Here is a 26,542-nt window from a genome sequence, read left to right as displayed (position 1 = left end):
TGCCTCCCGAGTGCTGGGGTTAAAGATGTGCGCCACCACTGCCCAGCTTTGTTTTGTTTTCTTTTCTTTTTTTTTTTTTTTTTTTTTAGTTTTTCGAGACAGGGTTTCTCTGTAGCTTTAGAGCCTGTCCGGGCACTAGCTCTTGTAGACTAGGCTGGCCTCGAACTCACAGAGATCCGCCTGCCTCTGCGTCCCGAGTGCTGGGATTAAAGGCTGCACCACCACTGCCAGGCGTGTTTTCTTTTGTTCTCATTTTTATCCTGTGCCTGGGTGTTTTGCTTGCATGTGTGTCTGCACCACGAGTACCTGCTGCGAGTGGAAGTAAGAAGAGGACATTAGTTACCCTGGAACTGGACAACAGTGGCTAGTTGTGAGCCACCATGTGGGTGATCAAACCGTGTCCTCTGGAAGAGCAAGCCATGTGCTTTTAACCACCCAGCTATCCATTGCTTCAGCTCTTATCTTTTGAGGCAGTCTTGTTCTAAGCCCAGGTGCATTTGAGCCCTGACCCTCATGCTCAGTCACCCGTTTTACAGGTCCATACTGTCATGCCTGGAAACACTTTATTTTCTTTAGTTTTATCTTAGGATGGGATTTTTGCCCCATTGCTCTGGCTGGTCCGGATCCCAGTCTCCTAGATGCTGGGATGCAGCTTGGCTTGGATTAAGTGCTTAAGCAGACTCCTGCAAAACCACCTCAGATACTGAGCCAACAGTTTCCCCATCCTCTGCCCGCTTACTCACAAAGCACATACAAGGCTTGATGTCTTCGTGGGCTTTTATTCAGTGCCAGCCCCAGGATGGTGGGGGCTAGTCATGCACAGCCTTGGGCTCCCCTTCAGCAGTGCTGGCTGGGAGTCAGGGAGGGTGCAGAGCAGGTTTGAGTGCCTAGGAATCCCCAGGGCCCTCAGACTGCATCACTGGCCACCTACTGGTTGCCTGCTGGGTTGCAGAGCATCATGGGGGATAACCTGGGCTCCCCCATGACCAAGCTGACAGCAGGGCCAGGAATCTCACTCGGCCATTGTGAGACAAAGCTCCGAGACCTCAGCTGCTTGGATCACACAGAGCTGGGGGAACCCAGGAGCACTGGGGTTAGTCTCATAAACACAGCAGCCCAGGCACAGAGCACTTCTCTCCCAGCTGACTTTGCCTCCTCTAGAGGGCACAGGATGTTTCACCTCAATCTAGAGAACTATTCACCATTCACCATTCAGCCCCCTGTTCCCACACTTGCTCTAAGCTGAAGCATGCAGGAGCTGAGCCAGATGTAGCCTGACAGTCTGAGGCTGGTTGCTCACACGAAGACCACACGGACCTGGCCGTCCCCTTTCAGCCTCCCTAGCTCTGGGGTCACAAGCATGTGCCATGTCCGGTCCAAACTGGGCCAGGACAGGCCTGTGTTCCCTGGAGTGGGTCTGGGTTGGGACTGGGAAGGGCACGCACACAACATACACCGATACTTGGACAAACTAGAAAACACAGTTGCCCAGAATGCTCTGTCTTGGCCCACAGAACAGGCTCTGCAGACTGCACAGCCGCCTCCGCTAGGCAGCCAGCTTGGCTATTGCTTATAAAAAGTAATAAATTAGTAGGAGGGCTTGCTATTTACAGTCACAGGCACCCCCACCCCAGCACTTCCTGGGTGGGGAGCACCCTCCTGGCATGTGTCCCCGGCTGATGGCCGCACCCCATGCAGGTGTTTGTGGGAATGGCAACTCCGTGAGGAACTGCGGCAGGGGTGGTGGTCAGTCTTTCAAAGCTGGCCCTGGGGTTCCAGGAGCGGCCTCTGCACCCTGAACAGCGATCTTGGGCACCGCCCGAGGTGGTCCTGGCTCCTCATCGAAGCTCACCTCCTGCACGGCCTCCTGCTTTTTGAAGGAGTCCCGGCGCTCAGAGAGGTGCAGCCTCCTCATGACAACCAGCTCGGCCTCAGCCCCGCGGCCACGCCGGCCTCCATCCCCATCCAGCCGTTCACTGGTGCCCAGGCCCAGCTTGTCGGCCGACTGACCCCTGCGGAGCCTAGGGGACCGTGCAGGTATGGGGATGTGCCCAGGTAGTGGCGATGGAGAGCGTGGTGGGGGCGTGGGCACTGGCGGGCAGGCCAGTGGGGATGGTGGGATACTGCTGGTGGATTTGCGGCGGCCGCTCTTTTGACGAGGTGGCCCGAGCTTGGCTGCCAGGCCATGTAGTGAGCTGGGACGGGTGTGGCCAGTGGCAGGAGAGGCAGGGCTGCTGGAACTTGGGGATACACTGGGTGGGGATGTTGTGTCTGTGGGCAACAGGAACTGGTCAGTGTCCCCCTCCTGGTGGTAGAGCCTGGACTAACCAAACTAATGGGAACCCAAACCTCTACTGTTACAATCTATTCATCCATCAAAGTCAGGCCTCATTTACCCCCTCCTCCTAGGAGCCTTCTCTGTCTCCTCTTAACCCTTCCTTAAAGCTGTGTCTGACCTTAAATATTGTGGACCATCAGCAGGAGGCCGTTATGCCATCCCCTCAGCTCAAGCACACACCTGCCCCCCTGCTGATTCCTATTACACATATGCATATAATTCATATTCCCATGCAGCGTCTCATGAAGCCGAAGCTAGGCTGGGATTTGCTGTGTACAGCAGAATGGCCTGGAACTCTTCATCTGGGATGAAGGACACCAGCTCCCAGGCGGCTGTTACATCTGCCTTATAAACAGCCACCCTGGCTGTAAGTGCACCCACCTGTGGGGGCATCCGGCGCAGGGCTGCGGCAGGGGGTGGTGGGGCTGGGGGACAGGCTGTGCGTGGGCGATCCAGGGAGGCTCTCGCTGGAGGACAGGGAGTGGTGGAGGCCTGAGGAGAAGCTACGGCTGGTGTGGAGCACAGAAGACGGCTTGGAGATCTTCTTAAACAGAGACTTCCGCCTGGGGACATGCATGGTGACAGTGAGGGAGGCCGCGGAGGCCGAGGAAGCTGGGGCCCCACTGCCTGCCCGGCTCACCGATCCTGGGTCTCGCGTCGGCGGCTGCGCTTGCTCCTGCGGGCCATGCGGCCCTTGGTCACGTTCTTCCTCGCAGGCCCCACCTTGATGGAGGTATTCTCCAGGGCGGTGGTACGTAGGGAAATCTTGTTACCGCTCTGCGGGAGGGGACACCAGTCACCAGTCACCAGACGGCGAGAACCTCCCGGGGACAGGCAGCTACGGTGTGGTCACACGCGGGCGGGCGGGCGGGCGGGCGAGGGACCCACGGGTCGCACCTTCAGCAGCAGCTCCACCACATCCATGTGCACCAGGCCCAGGACCGACTCCCCGTTGATGTGCGTGATGAGGTCACCGGCGCGCAGCCCAGCCTCCTGCGCAGGGCTGCCCTCCTCCACGCTCTGCCGACACAGAACAAGGGGTCACGCACCCCAAGCTGCACCCGCAGGCCCCTGTGAAATCTGAGCCTAGTTCTATTAAGCCAAGGCCTGTTTCCCCTAGTTATAGAGTAGGGCAGGATTCACTCAGGGACAGAGAGCACGCTGGTTCCCACGGCTGGGACCCACAGTGGGGTTCTGGAGGGGTTTGTCAAGAATCAAGCCAAGTCAGTAGGATGCACACTCACCCAAACCACATGGTGCACTGTGTACACATCGCTGTCACCCATGTAGACGCGAATGGCGCGCAGGCTGAAGCCGTACTTCTTGCCTGAGCTGTGGATGACGATGGGGGGCCGCAGGCTGCCACACACGGGTGACGGGTCCCGGCTGGGTGAGGAGTCTCGGGAGGAGGGGTTGGAGGACAGCGAGCGTGGCGACAGGGGGCTCATGAGGGGACCCCCGCTTCCATCGTCTGTGGGGGACAGCAGGGACACTGCGCGTGGGGCTCTATCCTTTTCCCATGGGGGTCACAAGCTCCCAACCTGGAGCCAGTGCACGAGCCCAGCCCGGCGGTTACCTGCAGTGACGATGAGGGACAGGGCAGACACGGAGGCTGACTTGGGCACTCGGCCCCCACCCCCGCCAGAGGCAGGGGAGGCCCGGGGCTTCTCAGGCCCGGCGTCTCTTGAGCCTCCAAGGCGGAGGCCTCTGCCAGCATCAAGGGGCCGAGGAGTCGAGTGCCGGGCGCCGGTGCTGTTGCTTCGAAGGCGGGCATGGCTGAGGACAGCTGTATCAGCTGGGGGGACAAAAGGGGTGAGCCTGACCCTCTTCATCTCAGCCCAACTGTGTGAAGCTAGAGGCAGCTTCTGGCAGTGCCTGGGGCCTATCTTACTATAAAAGCATGATTTCTATTCCTGTTTCAAAATCCATCTCAGATAGCCCCCAGTCTGGACTCTCCTGAGGTCCACCTACCAGAAAGATTGCAGGGCTTGGGTGTCACTGGGGTGGTTGGGGGTGGGGGATCAGACTCCCCTAGAATGAAGACAGGCTTCTTGGGGTCAGCAAGCCCTGCACTTGCTCCCTCATCTTCAGACGAGAAGGCAAATTTTGGCATCGTGTCCAGGCTGATGGTGCTTAGGAGAGCCGGGCTGGGACCCCGGTCGGATAGAGAGGAAGAGGCGCATGTCCAGGACCGCAGCCTGTTTAATGGAGAAGCCCATGCCACTCAGCCACACTCAGAGAAGTCCTACTCAACCCTAAGAACCCAGTTTCCAATCCTACCCTCTAGCCAACACTGCCTCTGTTAAGTCTGAAACGCAAAGGATGAACGCAGTTGCTAGCCAAGTGCACCCTGGGTAGCAGGGGCCATGGGAGCCAAGGCTCAGCTGTGCCATGGAACACAGCAGTGTGATGTACCAAGGCATAGGCCTACATCTCATTCTTTTCTACTGGGCCAACAGGAAGCTCCCATGACGTCCGACTTTGTGATCTGATTCTTCCTAGCTCCTCAGCCCACCTACCGGAGGTCAGTGCTCAGCCGGCGGCCGCTGTCACCTTCCATGCTCCGCTCCCACCCTTCCTCCCGGTCCTCGCTGAAACTCCTTTCGGCTAAGGTGGGGTTAGGCTGCACAGCCAGGAACTCAGAGCTGCTGTAAACCTGTAGGGTGTTGGGATTTTCAGTGGCAATAATAGGGGAACTGGCGGCACACACCAGTCACCCCAGTACTGGGGAGGCTGTGGCAGGAGGGTAGGCAGCAGAGTGAGCCTGTCTCAGAACGCGAACCAAACAAAACAGACTCAGGAACATAGGTTTCTGCTGCCCAGCCCTACCTTGCTGAAGCGGTGGGAACAGGAGGAAAACTGGGGGATCTCCGTGGACGACTCCTCGTCATTGGTCTCATCGTCCTCAGAGCCCAAGTGGCGGTAGCGTTCAGAGCGCGCTGTGGGAGTGAAGGGAAAAGCTGGAGCGGCCGGGGACACCCTGAGCGGCTCAGGGCTGTGCTGGAATACTCGGTCAGGAAGAAGGGCAGACCCTGCTGTGTCCACAGCTAGGACTTCATGCATGTCAATACTGAGCTGCATTCAAGAGGAGACAGACAGAATGGGGGGAGGGGCGAAGACATGGTGGACAGGGGCGTGAGGCACCGACCCGTCTGCATCCCCGAGCTACTTACTGTCAAAGTAGCTGGTGTCATCCTCAGCTTCAAGTTGTGGGACAAACTCTGCCTTGTGTCTCAGAAGCCCTGCCCAGTCCAGGGCCAGGAAGAAAGGGTGTTGCTTCACTTCATGGGTGCCCCCTGTAGACATGCAGGCTCAGGCCTGTGTGACCCCCACTCCGTCTCCCTCTCACAGTCCCAGTTACTTCTTTCAGAGTCTTACACAGGTCTCTGGTTAGTCCTATGTGCTCTGTCCTGGTGGGCAGCCCCCGCCCCCACAGTCAATGGCTCACCAGTTCCCAGCCTGTCCATGGGGCTCTGGCGCAGAAGCCTCGTGATGAGATCCTGGGCATCGGCGGGCAGTGCCTCATCTCCCTCTGGCCACATGATCTCATCTGAGAAAGGTGGGAGGAATCATAGGGTGCCCTTTCTAGAACTTTTCTAACAAGTCCCTCCAAGTGCTGTTAGCACAGTTGTAGTCCCCCTCCCAGTATGAGAGCCTTTTTTTCTAAAAAAAAAAAAAAAAGATTTATTTATTGTGTATACAACATTCAGCCTCCATGTATGCCACCAGACCTCATTACAGATGGTTGTGAGTCACCATGTGGCTGCTGGGAATTGAACTCAGAACCCCTGGAAGAGCAGTCAGTGATCTTAACCTCTGAGCCACCTCTCCAGCCTTCATTTAAGATGTACTACTGACAGGGTGGTGCACGCCTTTAATCCCAGCACTTGAGAGGCAGAGGCAGGTGGATCTCTGTGAGTTTGAGGCCAACCTGATCTGCAAGAGCTAGAAGTTCCAGGACAGCCAAGGCTATTACACAGAGAAACCGTATAAAAAAAAAAAAAAAGACGTACCACTGACCACCTGTCCAAACAACTCCTCAGGCGTGTCCCCGAAGAACGGCACACAGCCCACCAGGAACTCATACAGGATGACACCCATAGCCCACCAGTCCACTGGCTTCCCATAGCCCTGGCGGAAGATCACCTCCGGTGCAATGTATTCAGGCGTTCCACACACCTGTACGGGATGGGGAAGTGGGGCCAGTCTGAGGGAGTTTGGGAGATAGGTTTTTTTTTTTTTAGTCTTGCCCCTGGGTCAGGTTGGGTCGCACCTGTTTGTCCACAAACTCTCGGGCATCCTTCTCAATGTGACCTTCGTACAGGTTGGTGGCCATGCTCATGAGGCCGATCTTGGACAGGCCAAAGTCCGTCAGCTTGATGTGGCCAAGGGAGGTGATGAGCAGGCTGTGGGCAGGGCAGGGCCACTCAGGCGGGGTGCTCGCCAGGACTGCTGAGTCCCAATGTACACACTTTCAGTTTTCTTTTGAGACTGGCTCTCACGAGGTAGATCAGGCTAGCCTTAACTCATGAACCCCTGCTGCCGTCTCCTAAGTACTAGGATGTCAGCTGTGTGCCGCCATGTCCCACAGTGACCTTTATTTTATGCACTGAGTAAATGCATCTCCTGCTTAGAACCACAGCCCCTGGAGGCTCATTTTCCCGCACACACAGTTCTTCATTCATGCGGTTCCTCTGCATGTCTGTAACACTGTGTCAGCTACACAGAACAAGCACCGAGACAGACAGCAGGTGCAAACCCCAGGCTCTGAACACTTCTGCTCACAGCTGCACTGAGCAAACAGCCGAGACACCAGCGATTCCTGCTGCACATACAGATGGCACTGAGTGACCCTTACCTCTGCACGGGAGGTGCTCAATGTGCACATTGGCCCTGCCTTTCTATGAGCAGGGTCTCTTTGAAGCTAAGGTTTAGTTAAGCAGCCCCTGAGGCCCCAACTCACCCTTAATGACACAGCCCAACTCAGAGCCCCGCCCCAGCAGCACCCAGCCTCGCCCCGGGACACTCACTTGTCCGGCTTGAGGTCGCGATGCACTATACCGTAGTTGTGCAGATACTCCAGCGCCAGCACCGTCTCCGCGAAGTACATGCGCGCCATGTCCACAGGCAGTGGGCCCATGTTCTTCAGGAGTGTGGCGCAGTCACCGCCTGCACCAGGGACTGGGGTCAGGCTTGGGACACGCCCAAGATGCTTAAGTCATCATGGGGCGGGGTCTCCAGCCTCGGCACTACAGGGTTGAGCTCTAATATGGCCCTCTGCACACAACTGGTGCCTAACTACCAGCTCTTTCCCGCCCAGAGATCTTCTTGCCTGCTAACGCTCCCCTTCCTGCCTCGCCGCCCTCCTGAGCCCTTCAGGACCACACTCATTCCTCTCTGGATCCCGGCAGATGTGCGCAGGGCCGTACCTTCCACATACTCCATGACCATGCAGAGGTGGCGGCGAGTCTCAAAGGAGCAGAACATGCCGACCACGAAGGGGTTCTCAGCGAAGGTGAGGATGTCGCGTTCCACGAACACCTGCTGGATCTGGTTGCGCAGGATCAGATTCTGCTTGTTGATCTTCTTGATGGCGAAGCGCTGCCGCGTGTCCCGGTGGCGCACCAGGTAGACGGCCCTGTGCACAGGAGCGGGAAGCTAGCAGCTATGATACCAAGGCCCACGCCGCACCAGCCGACCCAGGACTCACCCATAGGCTCCATTGCTGATGAGCTTGACGGTCTCAAAGTCGTTCTCACACGGCTTCCTCCGGGATGGACAGCCCAGGCTACGGCTCTACACAAGGGGTAAGCTCAGGGTTGCCAAATCTGTCCCCAAGTCTAAGGGGCTGTCTCACTGACCGCTACTACTTCCTCTTTGTCCAAACTTGTCCAATCAGTGTGCAAGTTTTTTAGTTTCTTCTTTTCTTTTCTTGTGACAGGGTTTCTCTGTAGTTTTAGAGCCTGTCCTGGAACTCACTCTGTAGACAGAGATCCGCCTGCCTCTGCCTCACAACTGCTGGGATTAAAGGCGTGCGCCACCACCACCACCCGGCTACTTTTTTTTTTCTTAAACAGAGCCTGCTTCCTGGCAAACTCATACACATGCTTCAAGACCCCAGCTCAGCCCATGTGTGGGAAACCTATATGATGGGGCAGTCCCACCACAGCCACAGCCCTAAGATCACACCTGTCTATTAAACATACACTTCAAACTCACCCCCTCTTCCAGCCACTCAGGACAAGGTAAAAACATGACTACCTCAGCTTGTAACTCACCTCAGGGTATTCAGGAGCCGGTGACTGGTCTTCATTAAGGTCATTCAGGGGCTGAATCTCTGTCAAAAAAAAAGGTAAGATTTTCTTTTAAATAGAATTTCGCTATGTAGCCCAAAAGCAAGAGCTATAGAATCTTCTAGAAAAGATTGGGCCCTTAGTGCTCCAGATGTTGCTAAATTAGAGGAGCCCCGAGGCAGAGGCAGGTGGATCTCTGTGAGTTCGAGACCAGCCTGGTCTACAAGAGCTAGTTCCAGGACAGGAACCAAAAGCTACAGAGAAACCCTGTCTCGAAAAATAAAAAAAAAAAAAAAAAAAAAAAATTAGAGGAGCCCCCAGTACTTTTCTGCTCCAGGAACTGGCAGTCAGCAGGCCCTAGTTAGTCTCAGTACGTATCACCCCATGGTGACAGGGTCAGTGTCTGGGGGAAGCAGAGTGGAGCTCAGACCCGGAGCCACAGGGACCCCCCCCCCCCACACCTTCCAGAGGGTCCTTGGCCAGGCCCAGCTGGCGGATGATGTAGCGTGGCAGATCAGTCTTCACACCCTGGTCCTCGCGGGCCTGGCCCTCTGCGGCCTCCAGCAGATGATAGAACTCCTCGGGGTCGAACTCCTGCACAGGAGAAGCCGTGAGCACCCCACCACCACCACACTCTCAGGGGTCCCCGAGCCCCAGGACTCCCGCGGAGGCTCACCAGGCACTCAAGCAGCCGCGCTGGCCTGGAGATGATGATGAGCAGCTTGCGGACCAGCTGCACGATGAAGCCCACCTCTGTGCTGTCCGACCGCTCATGAGCCTGCGGGTGGGCGGGGGACACCTGGTGAGGCCCCGCCCACAAGTGGACGAAGCGCACCCACATTCAGATAGGGAGCTTCGGGGATTCTGCAAACCCCGCCACCCAAAGGCGTTACCACCTGCCAGGCCCCGCCCCAACGCACATCCTGCAGTAGCCGCTCCAGCTTGTCCTGCATCTCCAGAAAATAGCGGGAGGTGACCAGGGCCTCGCCCGACTTGGCTAGGCAATCCCGTGCCAGCTCCACAATCTGGTGGTGGATGAAGCCCAGGACACCATCTGCCAGGGCCAGGCGGTTGTCAGGAGCAAATGCTGCCAGGAAGTCCTGCAGCCGACCTTCCATCTGCGCAGTGGCCTGCGGAAGGTTGGGGATGAATGGCAGGAGCAGAGATGGGGTGGGGGGTAAAGGGCAAGGGGACCAAATGGGGGCGGGGCCCGACGGCTGACTGAAGGTGGGCCAGTCGGGGGGCGGGGCCGTAGCCAGGGTGTGACAGGGTGTGGGGCTGGTGGAGGACAGCAGTGAGACAGGTCAGTCAGTGAGCAGTGCTGGGGTGACTGACAGGAGGGACATAGCCTTGTCGGTGGGCGGGGCTCTGATGAGTGATAAGGGGCGGGCCTGGCTAGTGGACCCGGTTGGTTGAGGGTGGCAGCTGGGGCAGAGAGGCCTGCAGCACACCTTGGGGAAGCGCTCCCGGTACACGTGGTTCATCATCACAATCTCGTTGTCGAAGGTTCCAGATGTGCGTCCAGGGCTGAAAGCAAGACACGGGGGTGAGGGACACCAAGGGGCCTGATGGGTGGAGGGGCCCTAGCCCAAGCCTACCTGAGGCTGCGTGAGCGTGGGCGCAGGCGCGGGGAGCGGCCTCCATCCTCTTCCACCACGCTCTCTGAGCTGCGGAAGTGCTTGGACAGGAAGCGCAGCTCGTCTGCTGTGGGCTGGAAGGGAAGCTGGTGGAGACGCTCCCGGGAAGACGAGCTCGACTGGTACAAAGAAGGTCAGGGTCATGGCTGGACTCAGCACCCCAGGATCGCCCCCTGCCAAGGACCGCTGAAGGCTCCAGCCCACTGCGAGCCCCACACGCCATGCCACAAAAGGGCGTGTGTCCACCCCAGTCTACCCCCATCCACCTGCCCAGAGCAGCTGTCAGTACCGACACGGTGGAGCTGGGAGTGTTGGTTCCATAGCCGGAGGACGGGAGAGAAGCAAGCGACCATCTTCTGCCATCAGCCCTGGAGAGGGACAGGGGCGGATAGAAAGACAGCCTGGCGGCCATTTGCAGCAGGCTGTGCGGGCGGATTCCCATTTTCTGGATCAAGGAGCCAGCAGCAGGCAGCCAGGCCCAGGGTACTGTCCTCCAGGAAGCCCTCCTTCCTGATGCAGGTGCCACCTAGGCTTTGGTTGTCAGGATCCGGCCCCCAACAACCCAAGGACACTCCAAAGGAGAGGCTTCAGCCCCCAGATGCAGGGTGCTCGCTCAATACTTGGTGAAACTGAAGGCCCTGGGCACACATGTTAGCTCTTGGTTAGTGAACAGCGAGGCTGGCAGCGAGTTAGCGATTTCTGAGTAGGCTGCAGCCCCCTGTGCTTCACAGGACTGCGAATTACCTGTCACCATGAGAGAGGTGGCTATGGAGGGCCATGTGTTTGCCAGGGCAGAAGCCATGGGGAGAAATCACCAGAACCGGGCGGGAAGGGGTCAAAAGAAGGGGAAACATCAATGAGGGGCAGGTCTGGCTCTGTGAGGGTACAGCTCTGTGAGGAGGCCAGGCACTCACCTCCGGGCAAAGGGGAAGCTGACAGCTGCTGCGGCCCAGTTCCGAGGACTGTCCAAGGGGCTGTTACCTGCTGGTGGGAGCGGGGACTGAGTCAGGTGGAGCTAGGACGCAGGACCCGGCCACCTGCCTGGATCTCCCCACTCACCTGTTGGGACAGACAGCGGTGACAGCGGCCTGGAGACAGTGGGTGAGGGTGTCCCCACAACTAGGCTCTTTCGGTTGCCACTGCGGCAGCTGTGGAGGGATGACAGGTTAGAGGGCAACCTTGAGGGAGCAGGGACCAATGCATCCCGCTGTGCAGCCAGCTGCAGTGCGCTCAGGATGGCTGCAAGTTGGGTGAGACCAACCGCTACCACTCCTGCATAGGTCCTTTTAAGGGTTTTTAGCAGGGGGTTCTAGGACCCACTGGGGTCATCCCTAAGAAAACATCTCCCCCCCTTTTTTTAGGCTGGCCTCGAACTCCCAGAGATCCGCCTGCCTCTGCCTCCCTAGTGCTGGGATTAAAGGCTTGCGCCACCACAGCCCGGCTAACATCCCATTTTTGTTTTTCAAAATGAGATAGCCCTGGCTGTCCTCCAAATGTGCTCTGTAGACCAGGCTGGCCTTGAGCTCATAAAGATCCACCTGCCTGCCTCTGCCTCCTTGAGTGTTGGGATTAAAGGTGTGTGCCAACTTGCCCGGCTCAAACATCTCTTATTTTTGAGTCAGAGTCTCACTCAGCAAAGGCTGGCCTTGGGACTTAGAGGGTGACCCAATGGCTGACGTCCTGGGACAACACACGGGGCACAGCCTGTTCCGGTCTCCTTCCATCCTTGGTCCACTGATGACATGGTGGGAAGCCCATCCAGTTTCATGCGGACACTGGCACATGACCAGGACACACTGACAGACTTCCCAGCCTTGGCCATGCATCTTACGCCATGACCCCTGCCAGGCACTCTGAGAGTCAGGCCAGGGAGACAGGCCATGCTCCTGAGCCATGGCTGTGGGAAGCAGGTACCCCTCTGTCCCTAAAGCTGCTGTTCCCACCTTCCCAGGATCCCAAATTCTCTCTGCATCACAGGCCAGCGTGGGCTACATACAACACAAAGCCAAAGTCAGCATGTGACTCTCAGGCTGGTTGTCCATGTTTTAACCCCTGCCCAACTCTTCTCTCCTCTGATGCCGTGTCTGTTTGGGCCACCCGTCCTGACCCCAGCCCAGGCCACTGGGCCCTGAGCCTGGCCTCCACCTCTGCAGAGCTGGAGACACTAGGTCCTTGCCCTCCTCCCAGCCCCCTACAGTCACCCAGCAACAGCAGCTCTGACAGACGACAAGGAGAGCAGCCCACACAGCCCTCCACCAACGCAGCTCTGCAGAAGTGTCAGAGAGGGAGCAACAGGCGGGGCCTTGAGGCAGGGAGGGTTTGGGGTGATGAGGGGCACAGCTTGCAGGTTGAGCGGCAGGAGTGTGGCAGGGAGTTGGGCCCAGCTTGGATGCTGATGTGGGAGCCTCTGTTTCCCCATCGGGACACCCAAAGGTTCACAGAACCATTTCACCCTGTGAAAACAGCCTTAGAGGGACACAGGCTCTCAGAGCCTGCGGCAGGAGGCCCCACCCCCCAGACTCAGCTAAGCCACAGGTGTGGAACTCAGCAGTAGTAATCGGCCCTGAGTTGGGGGACCCACCAACTGTGCCTGCTCCCCACTCAGGTAAGCAGGGCTGCGGCTATCAAAAGTGGGAGGAATTGCCCCCTGAGCTGAGGTGTGGGTGCAGAAGCGGAACCCAAAGGTCCCTGCAGGACTTCCTGCGCCCCCCCTCTGCACACGACACACAGGCAGCCACACCCTCTCTGCCTCCAGCTGCCCCCACGTCCTGCAGGGGGGCCAATGAGATTGGTTGGCTCCTCTCCCTCATGCTTACAGGCCTTGCCTTGAAAACAACCTGGGATCCTGGGATCATCCCACCTGAGCACACGTTAAAGGACTGTTTACACATCTCCTTGTATGCCAGTTCTAATAGGCCCGTAAACCAAGCAGGGCACCATAGTATCTCCGGGAACAACCGAAGCTTTGGATTCAATACTTAGGGTCCTTACAACCCAGACTTTGCCTATCTACACAAACCTAAACACAGAGAAATCCAAACACAGAGATGCTGGGTGACTCCCTGGGGTCACACAGCATGGTGATAGCTAAGCTGCAATAGTGCCTGGGTCTGGATAAGGAATCACCTCTCACTTGGCCTGTACCTTGAGGAGGAGGAACCTGGGCCAGGGAGAAGACAGGCATGCCTTGACTGCAGACCCGCCACCCACTCGTCAGCCAGGGCCATGAGCATTTGCATCTGCGGCCGTTTCCGCTGAGCGCTCAGTACAGACCGCTTCATTCTTCTCAAATTCCTCGCTTTGCGCAGCCCCAAGTTCGGGTTCGAATCCCGGGCGTCCCCAGCTGGACCCAACACTCCGAGCTGCCCCTACCTTTTGGAACGCTGTAGCAGCGCACCCTTGGCCAAGCGGCTGCGGTGTCCGGGAGCCGCCACCGCCGTCCAGTAGCTAGGGTCCGACATTTTGCCGCCCCCCGCCCGCCGGGGCCTCGGCCGGATAGGCCGGATTCGCCCTGAGCCCCGCGGAGCGGCGCGGCGGCCGCGGGCTAACAGGAGCGCGCGCGGCCCGCAAGGAGGAAGCGCTGCCGGGAGCCCCGCCCAACCAAGGGGCGGAGCACGAGGGGCGTGGCGTCGCTATGGAGGATGGTGGCGGGGCGGGGCGTTGCCAGGGCCCGCCCCTAGAGAACCTTCACATCTACGGCTCTGCGGGAAGCGCTGGGAGGGAGCATAGTTAGAACCCGCAAGTGGCGCCCGGCAACGCGAGGGCCTTTACGGATGGCCAGGGCGTTGCTAGGGTTCTGGAGCGAATGTGGACGTTGCTATGAACCCCAGCATCACAGGCAAGACTTTGCTAATAGTCTGAACGGAGGGGGCGTGGTTACCTGTCTGTTGCTAGGGCTCTGCGTAGCAAGGGCGGGGCGTTACTATGGACCTCAGCAACACTGGCAGGCCGTTGCCATGGCTCCAGGTGTGTGTGGGGGGAAAGGGGCTCTAGGATGAGAGTGGGACCTCAGCAGCAAGAGCAGAATGTTGCTAGGGTTCTGAGCAGAAGGGGCGGGGTTACCTGGCCGTTGCTAGGGCTCTGTGCAGTGAGGGCGGGGCGTCGTTAAGCCCCGTGCCATCACTCGGGCGTTGTTTTGGCATTTACCAGAAGAGGCAGGGCGTTGCTAGGGCCCGGGTAGCGGGGTGGGTCGTCGGCGGTACTGGTGCTGATGCGACGGGTCTGTCCCTGTCCCTGGGGCGTCAGCCCAGCGCTGACCCTTTCTTTCCCATCTGTAAAACCCCTGCGGTGAATGTGGCGTGGTGCCAACAGACTCTGCGTGCATGGCCATGAAAGCCATTACCAAAGGTAAGTAGCATACACTGAGTTACCAAAGGAATCTGTCCTTCTCCCCTAGGACCTAATTAGTCATTGGCGGTCATTCTGACAGCACTCGGCTCCCTGAACCGTTAGACATTTTGTAGCCCAGCCTTGCTGGGATTTGAAGCCCAGACCCCCATATCTTGGACAAGAAGAAACGGAGGCACAGGAGCCTAAGGTGTCCCCAGTCCATCCCTCTTCTCAAGTCGCCCCCTGACATTGCCACATCAGGTGTCCCCACCCTTGCTGACTAGAGCACAAATCCATATCCACTCATTCATAAACATTTATTGAACTGCCTCTGGGACACGTAGGGGTAACCTGGGGGGTGGTCTTTGGTTTCAGATGGGAGAGAGAATAAACAGGAAACAAATGAAGAAATTCAGAATAATTTCAAACAAAGAAGGGCTGTAGGAGAGAAGACCTGGGCCCGTTCTCAGCACTTTATCACCCTTGGGATTGGCGGCAAGCACCTGTCTTCACAGAAGGTGAGAGGGAAGACTGGAGCTGAACTCCTTCCAGGAACAGACGCTGAGGACCACATCATGGTAGCCCTGGGAGAAACGGGTGAGCTACAGCACACACGTGCTTTGAGTCCCAGGGATAGGTGTGACAAAGAGGATTACAATGGCTACTTGTGACTCTGGGTATCAGGTCTAGATCCCCTACAAAAGACTCAGAGCCTCCTGACTCTGAGGACCCAAATGGGGACAGAGGCCTGGGTCTCATAGGCTTCTAGTCCAGGAAAAGCCACCCACCTACCATTGTGCCCTGGGATACTCTGCCACAGCTATCCCCCTGACTTTAGTCCCTAAACCCTGCCCATCCATGCTCCCCCTGGCCTGTTTCCCACTCTGGAGAACTTTGCTATGCTAATGCGGAGTGTCTGTCTGGAGGGAGAGGTTGGTGCACAGGACACCCTGCTCATACTCACCCCACAGCTCCCGCTCACACTCACCCCACAGCCTCCCGCTCACACTCACCCCACAGCTCCCGCTCACACTCACCCACAGCCTCCCGCTCACACTCACCCACAGCCTCCCGCTCACACTCACCCACAGCCTCCTGCTCACACTCACACTCACCCCACAGCTCCTGCTCACACTCACCCACAGCCTCCTGCTCACACTCACCCACAGCCTCCCGCTCACACTCACCCCACAGCTCCCGCTCACACTCACCCCACAGCTCCCGCTCACACTCACTCACAGCCTCCCGCTCACACTCACCCCACAGCCTCCCGCTCACACTCACCCCACAGCCTCCCGCTCACACTCACCCACAGCCTCCCGCTCACACTCACCCACAGCCTCCCGCTCACACTCACCCCACAGCCTCCCGCTCACACTCACCCCACAGCCTCCCGCTCACACTCACCCCACAGCTCCCGCTCACACTCACCCCACAGCCTCCCGCTCACACTCACCCCACAGCCTCCTGCTCACACTCACCCACAGCCTCCCGCTCACACTCACCCCACAGCTCCCGCTCACACTCACCCCACAGCTCCCGCTCACACTCACTCACAGCCTCCCGCTCACACTCACCCCACAGCTCCCGCTCACACTCACCCCACAGCTCCCCGCGCACACCCCACAGCTCCCTAGGGCTTTCCCAGCAATGCTCTTGGACAGGGGCTAATGCCACCCGTGACCAGCTCTGTGACCTTGGCATTGCCTTTCTGCTGCTGCAGTTAAATGACAAAGGCTTAGGTGCATCTTACTCTGACCAAGCCATTCTGTAGTCTCTTCCCCTATGCCACAGGGTGTGGCCCCTGTCCCCCACAGGTAAGTCTATGTTCCATCTGTGCTAGGCCCTGACGGACAACAGAGCCCTCCACCTGCTTCCCATTCATTCACCAGAACATCAAATAAACGTCTGCTGTATCCCTGCCCTGAGCATACAGTGTGAGCAGAAAGATTCAGGCCAAGCCTGTGAGGGTCTCAAAGTTCTGAAGGAAATGAACACCAGTAATCACACAGGAAGATGGGCACGCAGCAGGGTTTACCCCTCCCACCAACACTAGTGAGGCGAGGTCAGGCTGTCCAGCAACCTAAACTGTACAAAAAAAAAAAAAAAACGCGCGCTCTCTCTCTTGGGGGCTGGAAAGATGGCTCCGCGGTTAAGAGCACTGGCTGCTCTTCCAAAGGTCCTGAGTTCAATTCCCAGCAACCACGTGGTGGCTCACAACCATCTGTAATGAGGTCTGGTGCTCTCTTCTGGACTACAGGCACACACAGAGACAGAAAGGTATATACATAATAAATAAATATTTAAAAACAAACAAAAAGCTCTCTCACCAGGTGGTGGCTGCACACGCCTTTAATCCCAGCCAGCACTTGGAAGGCAGAGGCAGGAGGATCTCTGTGAGTTCAAGGCCAGCCAGAGCTACACAGAGAAGCCCTGTGACGAGTTAAAAGTCTCAAAAAACAAACAAACAAAACAATAACAAACAAATCAAATCCTCTGTCTCAAAAAACCAAGGACCAGACGTGTGCCTCAAGAGTGGAGCCCCTGCCTAGGATCCCACAGTGAGGGGCCGTGGGCGTGGCTCAGGGGTGGAGCCATGGAAACCAGCGCTGATGGGGTCCAGTTTAGGGAGTTGGTTAAGGAAGGATGGAGTACACGTGAAATGTCTCCATTTCAGACGCCAGGGAGGCCTTCAAACCTAAGAGGGCAGAGCTCTGAACAGGCGGTGGCAAGTGCAAAAGACCTGGAACCTTAGGGATCGCGGGACACTGGAGGACTTCTTCCTCTCGTGCCTGGATCAGAAGGGCTCATACTGAGGTGCGAATGGTTGCCAGACAAATCAGATTCATCCGGGTCCAGTACAGGGAGGGAAGCTGAGGCCCTGTGTGACTTCCGGCGAAATGGTTCTGCTGCCCTCTGGTGGTGACCGTGGCTACCTGGTCCCCATAGAGCCTCCACCAGTTCCTCCAGGTAAAACCTGTTCTGTCACAGGCGTCCGCAGCCCAGGGCCCTCCCTCTCTGGTCTGCCCTCCCCGGGTTCGGAGTCAAGGGCTCAGAGATGCTCTGGTCACACACTGCCTCCCAGGATGCCCCTGGGCCTCCTCCACCTACTCCTCAGTAAGTGTGGTGACAGCAGTCCCTGCCTCCCCTGGGCAAACACGACCAGCTCCAGCACACTAGCTTCCACCACAAGTTCTAGACCCCCCACGGCCTCTATTCTCCACCCCACCCGGTCCCAGCCGCCTGGGGCTAACCTTCACCAAACCCGGTCAACCTCATCTCCCCAGGGGTCGGCGCCTGAACACAGCTCGTTCGTCATTAGTCAGCCATTCCCTGGCCGCCTCCTCCGGCCAACTGAGAAGCTTCTGAGGGAGATGTTATTCTACTTCACACCTACCGGCTTTTTACCGGGAGTGCTGGCCGGTGCCTAGACAGTGTTTGCCGAGTAAATGAAGGTGACCCCATTCATTGTCTGGAATTTAGTGTTCTGTGTATTCCCCATTCAAAATTTACAGGGTGTGCTCATTCATAGTAAGATGTAATGACTCCCCGGTAAATTAAGGCTCTTGACATTCAGAGGGGTAAGCCTCTGAAGCCCAGCAGTCACTGAGGTAGGGTGTGGTGGCCAAGCTGGCCCCACTTATGGCCTCAGAACAGGCCTGTCTTTGAGCCTCAGTTTCCTCAGCTGGGAAACATGGTCAGGGCAGAGTCGGGCCCCAGTCGGTGAACTGTTTCTTTTCGGTCTAGGGCGGCCTATTTGGGCTTGTGTGCGACCAGAGGGAGGCGTTTCCAGTGGGTCCCGAGGTCACAACCTGGCAGGGCCCTGGGAATCCAGCACCTGTCTCGGAAGTTGTTGGGCTCAAGTTCTGGCGTCGCCTTGGACACCTGCCCAGCGCCAGCCTGCAGCTGGGCGCTCCCGCGGGGTCCGGGATCGGGGAGGTACTGACGCTGAGGCCTCAGGTAGTCAGGGGTGTGAAGGCCCGAGCGGAGGGCGCGCGAGCGGGGCGGCGCCACTCACCTCCAGGGCTGCAGGCCCAGCGACGGGCTGCACGGGCTGCTCGGGCTGCCGGGGCTCAGCAAGCATGGGCTCTGGCTGCTCGGCGACAGACTGCAAGACAGAGGCTGGCGGTGACCCCGCGGCGACCCGGCGTGACCCCCGCGGGCTCCCGGGGGCCGCACCGCGGTGCTCGGGCCTCGGTACTCACTCGAGCGTCAGCGCCGGGATCAGCAATTTCTCCCTGCGGGACTTCATGGCGGCACCGCGGGAACCGACGCCCGGTGGTACCGGACGCGAGCAAACGCGCGGGGACTACGGAGTGAGGGACGCTCGCACCCGCGGCTGTCGGGGGCGGGGCCACGGGTCGAGGGGCGGGGCCGGGACAGCAGGTGGGCTGAGGGGTGGGACCATTGGCGGGACCGAGAAGTTGACCGGCCGGACTAAAGGCCCCCCGGAGCTGGCAGGGGCGGGGCTACATCTGTGGGTGGGCCTATGGGTTGAAGGCGGGGTCATGGGAGGGGCTATGGGTGCCGAGCCGAGCCCGGCTTCTGGGGGCAGTGGTATGGGAGTGGGGCGGGACATCTGTTGTATAGGCAAGGCAATGGGGTGCGGGGTGGAGCTATGGGATGTAGAGTGGGGCTTCCGTGGAGAACCGCGTATTCTAAAGAGGGCGGGGCCTAGTGTCGCATAGCTGGGTATGACTTGTGGTCGGTGGGGCGGGAGGGGGGCTCACAATGTGTTCGATGGGCGGGGCGTATTAAAGCAATTTGCAGGACTCGAGGCGGGGCCTCTGGGTGGGCGTGGCCACTGGACGGGCTCTTGGAGGCGGGACACCAAAGAACTGAGTTGGGGGTGGGGACAGAGGCGGAGCCTCTCACGGTGGGGCGGGGCTGAGCACCAGAAGACAGAGGGCGTGCGTGCGCAAGGTAGCCAGCGGAACCAGCACTCTATTGTGGGGGTAGGGGAGTAGGGGGTGTTGGGGGCTGCAGTCCTAACCTCCTTGGCCAGGTCCTGGGACATTCAGTCCGCCCAGCCATGGGTTGGAAGGGAAGGCGACCTGGGCCCGGCAGACCGCGACCCCCTCACCCGGATCGCTTTGGCTTGTTGCTTCCCATCGCCGCTCTCCCACAGACCTGGTCCCTGACAGCCCTCGGCGGAGACACACATAGCACGGGTGATGTAGGGTTGGCAACTTCCCGAGGACTCTGGCCCTCACTTCACCCTCGAGATCGGTTCACTGCGCTCCTCCCACCTCCCCTCCCCCGGTCCCTCAAAGCGCACTCAGGGCAAGGTCCGACCCCGCCCCAGCACAGCCATAGTGCGTATGACTTGGGGTCATTTTGAGGCTTCGTTCAGAACCCAAGTCTCCTCCTCTACCTCAGCCAGCTCCCCCTCCGCTGCCAGGTACCACCCCAGTGCCTTTGCCCACGCCGTTCCCTCTAGAAGGCTATTGTCCCCACAGTGACTCCCACCTCACCGCTCATCCTCTCCAAGATCAAGCCTCATCTCCTCCAAGTGAAGGCCCACCGCCTGTCTCTTTCTGTTTAATTTCCCTGAGCACACACATTTCATGGTTTGTGTTCCCATTAAGAACCCGAGGGAGGGTGTCCAGCACAAAAAGACACGGAGCTTCTTAGACCCCAATTGAAGCACACGCAGCCTGCAAAGGTGGGGTGTCCAGAGCTGTTTGCTCTCAGTGAACAGGAGGTAAGCCCCACCCCATCTGTAAACCCAGGACACACAGAACAAAATGTTCTTTGCGCTGCAGATCTCCCCAGATGATGCCAGCCCCACAGATTCTGTTGGCGGGCGCCGAAAGGAAGCAAGTCTCACTGGGGTACACAAGCCCATTCCAATGTACTTGGGCTAGAGGTAATATTTCATAACTTTTCCCTCAGTGCTAAGAATTAAATCTTTTTCTTTTTTCTTTTAAATAATTTATTTAAATCATTGGTGTGAAGGTGTCAGATCCCCTGGCACTGGTGTTACAGACAGTTGTGAGCTGCCTTGTGGGAACTGAACCCAGGTCCTCTGGAAGAACAGCCAGAGCACCTAACCATTGAGCCATTTCTCCAATCCCCTTTTGCTTTTTCTACATTTATTTATTTAGTGTCTCTGCACACACTTGGAGGTCCAAAGACAACTTGGGGATTGCTTTGGGTGCCAAGCACTATAACAAATGCCTTACCCATTGAGCAATCTGGGGTGACCTTAGAATCTGCGGCGGTGGACTTAAACTCTGCAGAGAATGGCGACAGTGGACTTAAACTCTGCAGAGAATGGTATATATATATATATATATATATATATATATATATATATATATATATATCAGGGTCTCATGTGGCTCAGGTGCCTCTCACAGGGAGGTGCCATGATGCTGTGCTTAGGCTGGATCCCAAGCTGAGAGGGATTCTTTTATAAGAAAGAAGGAAGAGGCTGGAGAAAGGCCCAGTGGTTGGAGGGATGGTTGTTCATAGTGAGGAACAGAGTTCGGATCCCTAGAACCCACCAGTGACCCAGCCTGGGAAAGTGGAGCTGGCAACTCTCCAGAGCACACTGCTGAGCTCTGGATTTGACTGAGAGACCCTGCCTCAAACAATCAGGTGGAAGACCATTTTTTGTTTGTTTGGTTTTTGCTTTGTGAGTGCACACACACACACACACTCGTGCGTGCATGCGCACACACATGAAAATGGCAAAAGAAAAGGCAATGTTGTGGTTATACTAATCATTGAATAAATTACTCACCCGCGCCCCCGGCGTGGAAGACTCAGCTCCTTCTGAAATGAGACACAGAAAGTGGGGTCAACCAAGGAAGTCTCCCCCCCACTACACAGCAATGTCAGCCATGTCGAGACCTGCTCACGCCACACACCTCGCCCACACCAAAGGCGGCCTGCCACACTGTGAGCAACTTAGGCCTTACTCTCACCTGAGTACTGCTCACCTGGCTCCCAAGCCTGGCCCTGCCAGCGGGGGCGGGGAAGGAGACTATTTAAAATATAGATGGGCCAACAGGATGGCTCAGTGGGTAAGGGTGCCTGCCAGCCTGACCACCTGAGTTCAATCCCTGGGACCCACACAGAGGAAGGAGTGAACTGACTTTCGTTCGTTGCCCTCAGATCTTCACAAGTGTGCGCACACACACACAAAAGATAAGTGAGGGCAGGAAAGATGGCTCAGCGGTTAAGAACACTGGCTGTTCTTCCAGAGGACCTGAGTTCAATTCCCAGCCCCCACATGGCAGCTCACAACTGCCTATAACTCCAGGTCCAGGAGATCTGCTGTCATCACACAGACATGTGTGCAGGCAAAACACATACATAGAAAATACATAGAAAGTTCCAGGACAGGCACCAAAGCTACAGAGAAACCCTGTCTCAAAAAACCAAAAAAAAAAAAAAAAAAAAAAAAAGAAAGAAAGAAAAAAAGAAAATACATAGAAAATAAAGATAAACAGTTTTTAAAAAAAGATAGCGGAAGCTGGGCGGTGGTGGCGCACACCTTTAATCCCAGCACTAGGAGGCAGAGGCAGGCGGATCTCAGGCCAGCCTGGTCTACAGAGTGGGTTCCAGGACAGTCAAGCTCACACAGAGAAACCCTGTTTCCGAAAAACAAACAAAAAATTGGCTGCCTGTAGTACACAGAAGGCAAGAGAGAGCCCTGGCCTTGGGGTCCACTGGAGCACATACACATGGAAATCTGCATGAGTATTTGTATCATGGCACATTTGTGACAACTTGCAAGAATGGGTTTTTCTTTTCCAGTGTGGATCCCAGAGAAGGAGCCAGGCTGCCAAACGCTGCGGCAGGCGGCTTGACTGGCTGAGCCAAGTAGCCAACCCTGGCTTTGTTTTCAAAGTACTCTCTGTATGTAGCCCAGGGTGGCTTTGAATTCATGGTGATTCTCCTGCCTCAGCTTCTCAACTGCTGAAAGGACAGACTTGCACTACCAACTGCATCAGGGAGGTTTCCCCTGACTTCCGTGCAGGCCTTGAGATGCTTTAGAGATGCTGTGATTCCCCAGTTGGGATAAGGGTTTAGCATCAGGAAGGCTGCACCAGCAACCAGGGGGCATTACTGTCCGCTGCTCTGACTCCTGTCACTGTTTAATCCAGCCCCGCCCAAGCAGAAACTGCCCATGTCGTGTCTCATTTATCAAGCATCTACTGTACAGGTTGGGAAACTGAGGCACGGAGACAGGGTGGGATAGCTGAGAAATGGGCTCTCTAGATGCCCCCAACTCAACAGACAAACTCACTGGGGCGGTCACTTTGGGGACACGGACTATTTTTACATTGGTGGGCTCCAGGCTACCCACGTCCCTAGGCTGGTGTTTGTCATGGCAACCAGTGACATCATCCGTCCCCACAGCCAATTGGAGGGGGGCGAAAACTGCCAGGCGCTGGACCACTGGGCGGCCGGGGATTGGCAGGCAGAAGGGATGGGCCTCTGCTGTGCTAGGGCTTACGGTCTCCTCTCTGTCTCGTCCACTCATGAAGGTCTGTGTCTTACACCAGCTCCCCTACTACCAAGCCAGAAAAAGAATTCAAACTTGGAGCTCCAGCCTGGTACCCCCCCAATCATGGCCGTTTTCTTCCTATCTGGGGATGCTGCTGTGTGTCGTCCATCAACTGCCCAACCTCTCTGTGCCCCAGTTAACTCTTTTAGAAAGCAGCAGGTCTCACAGAACCGCGTGCTGGCATCGTCAGCGAGTAGTATAAACGCGCCCCCAACACACAAAAGTACTCCAGGCGGGGCGCGGGGTGCTGCCAGGCCCCGGAAAGCTCCCCGGAAGTGGGCCCACACGTCCCCGCGCCATCTGCTTTCACGGCCCCCTCGCCATCTGCTCCCGCGGCAACACCCACACGGACGCCCCGCTACTGGCTGTTGTTTATTTTTCTTGGGGCCTCTCTCTGCAGCGCAGGCTGATGGCCTGAAACTCGCCATCCTCCTGCCTCAGCCTCCAGACAGCTGAAATCACAGGAAGGTGTCGCTATGGGGCTCTCTCTGTTTTGTCGTTGACACAGAATCCCTCTCCTGTAGCCCAGGCTGGCCTTGAACTCCTGATCCTCCGGTCTCCACCTCCTGACTGCTAGGTTGGCACGTACTCCACGTGGTTTAAGAGTGCTGGGGGTGGAGCCAAGAGCTTAAGGCGTGCTGGGCAAGCACTCTACCAACTGAGCCCCAACTGAGTCTGCCCTTTAAATCTGTGATTAGGGGTTCCTCGTGGATCGGAGTGCTGTCCCCACGTTTCAGTCTTGGCCTACAGATCACACAGTTTGTAGGAACCCGAGCTGGTCATGGAGCGCAGGAGCCAAGGTAAGTAGTCTACACGAAGTTGAGGACCACCCATCTTATAACTGAGAAAACTGGCCACTGTGAGCTGCGCAGAAAGACCCCAGAGCCCACCTCACAGGGATTTGACTCTGGAGCCCCGGCAGGCCTTAGAACTCGAGGCTATCCTCCTGCCTCAGCTTCCCAACTCCTGGGATGATAGGCATATACCATTATCATTAACAAAGATCCAACTCAGGCTAAGTAAAGCTGGGTGGGGGAAGCAGGCACCCCCATATGGGCTATCCTGTGACAGGAGAGAACATTGCCTGCCTTCCAGCTACCCCAGCGCCATCAACCAGGCCTGGTGGAGAGCACTTGGGAGGTGGAGTCAAGACCATTAGTTCAGGGCCAGCCTTGGCTACCAGAGGGGCTTCCTCCAGCACTTAAGAATGGAGCCTCTGCCCTTAGCAGGGTTCAGCTTCCAAACACAGGCAGCCTGCCCTGTTGATTGGCTGAGGCACTAGCCAGTTAAAGGAGTCAGAGAAGACTCCAAAGGCAAGAAAAAGGCCTGAAACCACATCTGTTTTCTTACAGATGTCAATTTACAGAGGGTACCTCCTTGTAGCACAGTAGTACAGACTAGCCTAGAACTGCTTTTTTTTTTTTTTGAGACAGGGTTTCTCTGTAGCTTTGGAGCCTGTCCTGGAACTAGCTCTTGTAGACCAGGCTGGCCTCGAACTCACAGAGATCCGCCTGCCTCAGCCTCCTGAGTGCTGGGATTAAAGGCGTGCGCTACCACTGCCCGGCCTAGAACTGATTCTAACCCGGGCTGGAACTTGGGGTTCTAAAATAGGATTGTCGACACTATCCTACTCTGGCCTTTATTCCAGTGTCCGCTAAGCCTTCCTGTCTCCTGTTAGCAGGCCATCCCCACTCCAGGACCTGTCACAGCTCCCCATTGTCCCATTGGGATTAAAGGCGTGCGCCACCACCACCCGGCTGTTCGTCCGTTTTTACACTCACGTGTACTTATTTACTGTTTGTACCGGTGTGCCTCAGCGAATGTGGAAGACCATTCCGGAGACTGAACTCAGGTCGTCAGGGTTGGTCGCAAGCGCCTTTACCCTAGGAGCCTTCTCGCTGGCCCCGCTCAGCCCTATCCTTCGAACCCAGCTCTAACTGAGAAATGGGTTTTTCGGGATCATTTTGCTGTTTGGGTTTTTCAAGACAGGCTCTTGTGGAGCCTAGGCGGTCCTTGAACTTCTGGGCCCTACCGCCTTAGCCCCGCCCCCAGGGCTGGGATTAAAGGTGTGCCCCACCACGCCTGGCTGCCCAACTTCAGAGCAAGCCTCTCCAGGCCCTGTGGCCCTGGGCCTTTGCACTCGCTCCTCTCGCGCTCCCTCCTGCACACCCCTCCACTCCCAGAAGCCCACCCATGGTCTCCTGACCCTGAGAACCGCTATACTTCTACGGGCCTCAGTTTCCCCGTCTGTAACCTGGGACCTATCATCTGGAAAAATTTATCCCCCCAAGTGGAATAGGTCCTGCTTGTTGACGTCAGCCGCGCCCCCATTTGCTCACCCGGAGGCGGCGTCTCTATTTTAAGAGGCCGAGGGCGGGCTCGCATCTAACTGGGGCCCTGGCGACACTCGCCGCGCATCAACCCCGCCCCCACTCCCGCCTTCCCGCCCGGGTCTGGGCAGCTAGGCTCGCTCCCGGGACCCGCCCCACTGCCCCCCTCTGAGCAGCTTTACTTCATCTTCACTTCCCCAAACTCCCCTGCCCTGTGCCCAGCCTCCCGCGGCCAGGGCAGCCTACGCCTACCTCAGGTCTAATGCAACTGAGGCTTCGCACGCAGCAGGCGCTCAATAGATGCAGGGTAATAGGTGGTGAGCGGCTCCCCACCGCAAACCTGTTGACCACTTAGGCGTGTGGTCCCAGCCTCAGAACCAACGAGGCAAACCTTTGCGAGTTTTGCAGATGTTACAGATGGGCAAACTGAGGCCCGGGGAGGCTAGAGGTGTCGTTTCCCACAGTCTCATAACCTGAGTGCCCTAGACTTGCATTCGTCCTTACTTCCCGGTGGCACAAATGCGGTAAAACGGGAACCGGGCTCGGAGAAGCCACCACACTCACACACCCTGCAGGTCCTTCGTCGTCAAACAGAATTGTGACCCTGGAGAGATTGAATCCCAGGCGCGCAGCCAAGTGGGGGTGGCTTCCCTAGCAAGGGTCTCAGTTTCCTCATCTGTGGAAAAGACCGGAGGCAGGGGACTAGCTGCTTGCGGCGACACTGGCCGGCGGCTGGGCTCTGTCCACCTCAGAAACTGCACACCCGGGAGCTCGGCGCCCTCCGGCGGCTGTGGTGCGGGGACCCTGGAGCTCCTTCTCCTCACGCCAGAGGCCCATCATCAGTTTCCCCATCTATCTAACGGAGACCCCTCCCTTCCCATCACGCGTGAAACGCTCTGTGCAGCAGGTGGGAAAGGGCGCAACCTGACGCTCCCCGGCCTTCCTCACTCCCTGCCTCAGTTTCCCCGCCCCGAAGGCACTGCCCGCGCGCCAGCCCGCCAGCCAAGACTCACCTGGAGCCCGCGGCGCCGCAGGAGGCTCGGCTCGTCCATCGCTGAGTGTCCCTGCGGGAGGCCCCGCCCCCGGCCCCGCCC

At 57.4% G+C, this 26,542-nt stretch overlaps 1 protein-coding gene and 1 long non-coding RNA gene across 17 annotated transcripts; one reads left to right on the top strand and one right to left on the bottom strand.

Annotated features, from left to right (window-relative positions):
• Positions 1-759: 759 nt before the first annotated feature.
• Mast3 (microtubule associated serine/threonine kinase 3) lies at positions 760-26,542 on the bottom strand. 16 transcript variants are annotated; one of them, XM_075987144.1, is made up of 29 exons: positions 26,462-26,542; positions 21,346-21,377; positions 18,616-18,705; positions 11,328-11,416; positions 11,183-11,252; positions 11,013-11,033; positions 10,558-10,636; positions 10,230-10,387; positions 10,083-10,158; positions 9,552-9,761; positions 9,308-9,409; positions 9,093-9,225; positions 8,617-8,675; positions 8,049-8,134; positions 7,768-7,976; positions 7,369-7,507; positions 6,612-6,744; positions 6,352-6,517; positions 5,787-5,888; positions 5,512-5,634; positions 5,168-5,277; positions 4,858-4,994; positions 4,310-4,536; positions 3,915-4,133; positions 3,583-3,809; positions 3,236-3,358; positions 2,979-3,115; positions 2,720-2,901; positions 760-2,271 (listed from the first exon to the last, which is right to left on the bottom strand). In XM_075987144.1, exons 1-29 carry the CDS (start codon positions 26,498-26,500, stop codon positions 1,748-1,750), a joined length of 4,002 nt encoding a protein of 1,333 aa, XP_075843259.1. In that variant the 5' UTR covers positions 26,501-26,542; the 3' UTR covers positions 760-1,747. The 16 variants fall into 16 exon arrangements, with proteins under 16 accessions (XP_075843259.1, XP_075843260.1, XP_075843257.1 ...); XM_075987145.1 differs by having other exon boundaries at positions 11,183-11,249; XM_075987142.1 differs by lacking the exons at positions 21,346-21,377; positions 26,462-26,542 and adding exons at positions 18,803-18,906; positions 19,591-19,729 and having other exon boundaries at positions 11,183-11,249.
• Positions 15,005-17,947, top strand: LOC142857963 (uncharacterized). Its single transcript, XR_012911892.1, has 3 exons — positions 15,005-15,194; positions 17,275-17,567; positions 17,885-17,947. It is a non-coding gene; the product is annotated as an uncharacterized LOC142857963 (long non-coding RNA).

This window comes from Microtus pennsylvanicus, chromosome 9, assembly GCF_037038515.1.
Source record: "Microtus pennsylvanicus isolate mMicPen1 chromosome 9, mMicPen1.hap1, whole genome shotgun sequence".
In the NCBI taxonomy this organism is placed as follows: Eukaryota; Metazoa; Chordata; class Mammalia; order Rodentia; family Cricetidae; genus Microtus; species Microtus pennsylvanicus.
This window is presented reverse-complemented; position numbering and strand designations above follow the sequence as displayed.